General features: G+C 51.4%; 1 protein-coding gene across 1 annotated transcript; it reads left to right on the top strand.

Moving 5' to 3' along the window:
• The first annotated feature begins 77 nt into the window (after positions 1-77).
• Positions 78-6,013, top strand: LOC128424486 (neurogenic protein mastermind). Its single transcript, XM_053410680.1, has 5 exons — positions 78-3,200; positions 3,441-3,605; positions 4,300-4,703; positions 4,902-5,089; positions 5,554-6,013. Exons 1-5 carry the CDS (start codon positions 959-961, stop codon positions 6,011-6,013), a joined length of 3,459 nt encoding a protein of 1,152 aa, XP_053266655.1. The 5' UTR covers positions 78-958.

Here is a 6,013-nt window from a genome sequence, read left to right as displayed (position 1 = left end):
GAGCAGTGTCATACTGGGATGAACCATCTTCCTCAGGAGGATAAAGAATTTAAGTGTTTCCAGTGAGTCAGATGGTTTGTTCCGCTTTAGTCTGAAGTTCGGAAGAAACAAACAGGAAACAAAGATGAATCTAAAATCAGAAAATCTACAAGACTAACGACCAGGAGATTAAATGTAAACTGAATATTTATACAACTACACAAACAAATTAGTCCGACACCGAATGTGTTAAATACAAATCAGAAATCTAAAGTCAATACAACTAAAAGTATTTCAATAGTTTAGAATCACCTCAGTCGACATGTTGGGGAAAAGTCAAATCAGGAGACGGACCCTTTCATTTGCAGTTTTATTTGAAAATAACATTAAATTCTGATTCAACAGCTGATAAATCTTCCATTGTTACAGAAAAGAATCATTTCAGAAAATCACATATAGAAAAATGACATCTATTACTTCTTTCAGTAACTTGTAACTGATATGCATCGTATTTAGTCGACACCTGCTCACCCCTGGTAACACCTGCTCTAGGTCAGAACCACTCGATCGCCCCCTGGTGGTAGTTTTCAGGTTATCCATCCGGTGGCTGTGAACTATCTCAATCTCTTATTGATTTCAGAGGTCAAAGGTCAAAGTCACTTATGAGTCGTCTGAAATCTATGAAACTTCGAATTTCATCATAATTTCGTATTATTATCGTTATTGTTATATTGTTATTATTACATTATTAAACTGAACATTTTGTTTCTGTAACAAAAGAATCAAAACAAGTCTCCACATCACTCAAACATCCGGGTCACGTGCAGGAATGCAGCAGGTGGGGCGGGGGTTAAATACCTGAGGTGGGCGGAGTTTCATTCTTGAGTGACAGAACCGACCTTTGGAACGAACACTCTCACACACTCACACAGACCGACACACAAAGTTAGAGCCACACACAGACACACACAGGTCCATCATGGCCACAGACCTGTCCCAGGACGCGGTGCTCCTCTACCTCCGGAGCAGCGGAGGCTCCGCGAAGAACTCCGACCTGCTGCTCCACTTCAGGGACTTTATCCGGAACCACGCGGACCGGGACCGGAACCGGGAGCAGTTCAAGAGGTTCGTTAACACGCTGGCGACGGTCCGGCAGGAGGACGGAGTGTCTTACGTGGTCCTCAGGAAGAAGTTCCGGGGACATGTCCCGGGGGACGGAGGAGGAGGCTCCGTGTCCCCGGAGAACACTCACCTGAGCCCGGAACGAGCGAAGCCCCGGACACCAGCACAGCTGAGGGAGGTGGCAGTACCCGCCCCGCCGGGAGAAACCGCCATGAAAACGATCCTACCCGCAGCTGGAATCATCAGCAACAACAACATGGAGACGAGTTTGAACCTGAAACGTAAAAAACAACAACAACAACAACAACAACAACCACATCCACAACAACAACCACACCAGCAGCAACCACCACAACCACAACCGCAACAACCACAACAACAACCACATCCACAGCAACAACCACACCAGCAGCAACAACCACAACAACAACAGCAACAACCACAAAAGCAACTGCAACCACGCCAGCAGCACCAGCAACAACCACAACAACAACAACCACACCAGCAGCAACAACAACCGCAACAGCAACTGCAACCACGCCAGCAGCACCAGCAACAACCACACCAGCAGCAACAACAACCACAACCACAACCGCAACAACCACAACAACAACAGCAACTGCAACCACGCCAGCAGCACCAGCAACAACCACAACCACAACCGCAACAACCACAACAACAACCACATCCACAACAACAACCACACCAGCAGCAACAACCACAACAACAACAGCAACAACCACAAAAGCAACTGCAACCACGCCACCAGCACCAGCAACAACCACAACAACAACAACCACACCAGCAGCAACAACAACCGCAACAGCAACTGCAACCACGCCAGCAGCACCAGCAACAACCACACCAGCAGCAACAACAACCACAACAACCACAACTGCAACCACGCCAGCAGCAACAACAACTGCAGCCACCACAACAACAACAACAACCGCAACCACGCCAGCAGCACCAGCAACAACCACAACAACAAAAACCACAACAACAACAGCCACACCAGCAGCACCAGTATCAAGAACCACAACCACAACCACACCACCAACAACAACAACACCAACAACAACAACCGCACCAGCAGCAGGTGAACATCTCACCTGAGCCTCGTGTTCCTCCTGCAGCAGCTGCTCCTCTCCACTTCTCGGAGGAGCCTCCCCTGAAGACCCCCGCTGGGTCGGCTCCTCCGGTCCGACTCCAGTTCACCGAGGTGCGGCAGCAGACTCTGGGTTTCGGCCCCCCCCCTGGGATCACACCTGGGGTCCGACATCATGGAGAAACCCGCCAGCAGGGGGCAGCTCCTCAAGCCCTCAGGAGCAGGGAGGGCTGTGTGCAGCCTGGAGGAGGAGGAGGAGGAGCAGGAGGAGCAGGAGGAGGAGGAGCAGGAGCAGGAGGAGGAGGAGGAGCCCTTCATCAAGCGTCTCCTCTTCATCCTCAGATGGCTCCACGCCGATTCAGATACAGGCCGAGCTACAAATCTGCTGTTTCTCAAGATGAAGCCGAGGATGAGGAGGAGGAAGAGGAGGAGGTCACCATGAGGCAAGGCTCAGCAGGAGGAGTGTGGCCGTTAGAAGGCCCCATGAAGACCCTCTCCGCCTCCTCGCCGTGCATCATAGAGTCACCTGCACCTCCCTCTGGTGCCTCCTCTTCATCAGAAAGGAATCTCCCACAGATTTTCATCCAGGATGTGGAAGGGGGAACACTAACCCCCCATGGCCCGGTTTCTGGTGGTGAGCCAGGGGTGGAGCTGAAAAGACAGTGGGCGGGGGCAGGGGGGCGGTATGTGTCCCCACAGTCGACGCCCATCAGATACAGCCAACCACAGACCTACACGCCATCTCCAGAGCGAGTCAGGGAGGTTTCTCCTCTTCACGACCGCCACCAGGACCATCGACCCTCGCAGCCTTCAGGCGTCCAGCTGGAACCCAGGCCTCCTCACAGCCAGGGGGCGCTGCTGTCCTCCAGCCACAGCAGCGTCTTCTCCCCCTCCTCGGACGCCGGCTTCTCCAGCAGCGACTGGCCTCCGTCCGGCTCCTCCAGAGGATCCCGGTGGACCGGCAGCTACGAGGACCTACAGGCCCCGGCAGGTAAAGCCTGATGCATCTTGAGGAAATAATTTGTACTTTGATATTTAATTTTCGCATAATCAGAAGAAAGACTAAGCTTAGCCGTAGCTGATAGGTGCTCACAAGCTCCACCCCTCATCTGCAGTCTCACAATGTGGGAGGAGCTTTGTCCTCTTTCGTGTGGATATCAACAAGTCAAAAAATAAACTTTCATAACCTTCATAATAAAGTACATCCCTCTGTTCTGTTTGACCTCAGCAGGTGAGCCCGGGCGTGGAGGTCTCATCGAGGACGTCCTCCAGAGAGCCCAGAGGACCAGGATCCAGTCTGAGACCACAGCAGGTCGTCTGTCCCATCGCTCCACCGAACAGCTCCATGACCTCCAGGACTCTCAACGCAGTGTGCTGCCGTGGCACCTCTCCACAGGTCAGAGTTCAGAGGGCCTTCTCTATGACCCAGAACTAAACACATGACTGATTATTAATTTATCTGAAAAAGACCTGATGCTTTTCTCTGTTTTATATCTTTGTAAACTTCATACGTGGGTTTTAGAACCAAACTAAACCAAACCTGCCGTCACCTTGTTGCCAATATCTCAGATTCAAAAGGTTCTGGTTGAAGGTTGTTTCCCCACCTGAGAGGAACTCATCCCAGTTAGTCAGTCACTTCCATGAGAACCAGTAACAGATGATGAACTAGAGAGATGGACCCAGTGAGGCTCGGTACTAAAAGACGATTTGACGTTGAGCTTGTGATTCTTCAGTTGAGGAACCTGAGGTGTGATGGGCGTGTTGGAATGTGAGCCACAACAGGTACATTAAAAAGTAAAGAAGGTTTGTGTTATGAACCGGTTGCAACATGTTTGGTTCGTGTCCCAACAGATTGAGTGACATCACTGTCAGACCAGTTGAATAGTGCAGCTGCTGAGAATCAGAGGAAAGTGAGAGTAGAGAGATTGAGCTTTTATTTTGAAGGTCTCTTGATCATCCTTTACACACCTGTTTGTCTGAGAGACACCGTGACGTCCTCTGAAGAGACTTTTCTTTGTTTTTTAATTTGACGTAACAATCATACGTTTCTGTGAGATGTGTCCTGATGATCGATTCACCTCCTCCCTCAGGTGACCTCTGTGACGACCAGGAGAACCAGGAGTCCAGCGATGGCTCCTCCTTGTCATCGCCGGTCCGGCAGCGCCCGGCCGTCACCCGGCGGCTCAGCCGTCAGGCGAGGGGCAGGATGTGCTGCAGCCTCGGGGCTGACCTCGACCAGCTCCTCCAGGAGGAGGTGACGGGAGGAGGAGGAAGTGAGGCGGCCCGACTGAACCGCCTCCACCTGATCTCCTCCTCGCTCAGTCTACATCACAACCTGTCCTCCTCCTCTCTGTCGTCCTGCTGCACGCCGCCGCGCTGCAGCAGCATGGCCGACCTGGTCGAGGGGGGGGAGCGGAGAGGAGGCAGGAGGAGCCTCCCTTCTTTTACCACTGCCCCCCCCTCCACCGCTCACCATCAAGGCTCCAGTAAACAGGTGAGACCACCACTTCAAACTACTGCACTATTGTTACTGGTAATCCGCTCTGGTTGTAAATTGGGAATCGTTCAAATCGATGAATTGATTCTGTTCCTCTGCCTCCGTCCTGCTGCTTCTGCATGTCCCTCGATTTACTCTCCACTTGATAATTGACTGAATCGTTTAACGGAGCCGTTGTTCGATCCCTGTGGTCAGTCGTTGGTTCCTCTGGAGCCCAAGGAGCACGACTGGCTGGTGAAGGGGGCGGCGGGCGCCTGGACCGACATCTACTCCCTGTTCAGAGACGAGCCGTCCCTGCTCAACAAGAGAGACTTCATCTCGGGCTTCACGGTGCTGCACTGGATCTCCAAGCACGGGGACCACCGCGTCCTCAACACCTTATGGTACGAAGCCACCTGTTGATGATGAGTCTGATGAAGGTCGGGTTCATGTGGGATTCTCAAACTGGTTTCACTCCTCAAAGTAAAAGCTTTGTGGTCTGTAGTAAATCTGAGCTGCTGATAAGGATTAATACTCTGTGACCCGGCACTGACCTCCTCTCTCACTGTCTTGCATCTTGCATTTCACTTTTTACTTCACTTTTTATATCTTTTATCTATTATATATATTTTATTTAGATATGTTTGTGTCTAAATAAATGTTATTTTGTATAAATATTAGAAAAAGGGAGTAAATAAGAAGTAAATAGTGAGTAAATATACATTGTTTCTGTTTATTGCTTTTCTTATGTGTTGTATTTATTGTGTTTTATGTTTCTATGTTCATCGTATGCACCAATAACCAGAGCAAATTCCTTGTATGTGTAAACCGATCTGGGAATAAATACTTTCTGATTCTGTGGTTTCAGGTACGGGGTCCAGAAGGTCGGTTCGATGTTTGACGTCAACGCCCGCTCCACATGTGGCCACACGCCCCTCCATGTCGCCGCCATCCACGGAAACAAGAACATAATGCGGCTGCTGGTCAGCAAGTTCGATGCCGACGTGAAACTCAGGGACACGGCGGGAAAGAAGCCCTGGCAGTACCTGAGCGGCAACGCCCCGCTGGACATCTTCCAGCTGCTGGGCGCACCCGCTCGAGTCGCTCTGGGCGGAGACGCGCCCGGCAGGAAAGTCGACTCCAGCTGGGATCAGCAGCAGCAGCAGAACCGCCGCCGCCGCCATCACCTCTCCACGGCGTCCTCGGGGGAGAGGCCGCTGACCGCCGCCGGCACGGTCCGGGTGAAGAGGTCGTCCTCCATCGCTGCCTTGCTCAAACACAAATCCATGCGCCGCTTTCACGGACCCAAATCCAACATCTTTTTTTAA

The sequence above is a fragment of the Pleuronectes platessa genome, chromosome 19 (assembly GCF_947347685.1).
Source record: "Pleuronectes platessa chromosome 19, fPlePla1.1, whole genome shotgun sequence".
NCBI classification, from domain to species: Eukaryota; Metazoa; Chordata; class Actinopteri; order Pleuronectiformes; family Pleuronectidae; genus Pleuronectes; species Pleuronectes platessa.
The sequence above is the reverse complement of the archived record's forward strand: the minus strand, read 5'-3'. Positions and strand labels throughout refer to the sequence as shown.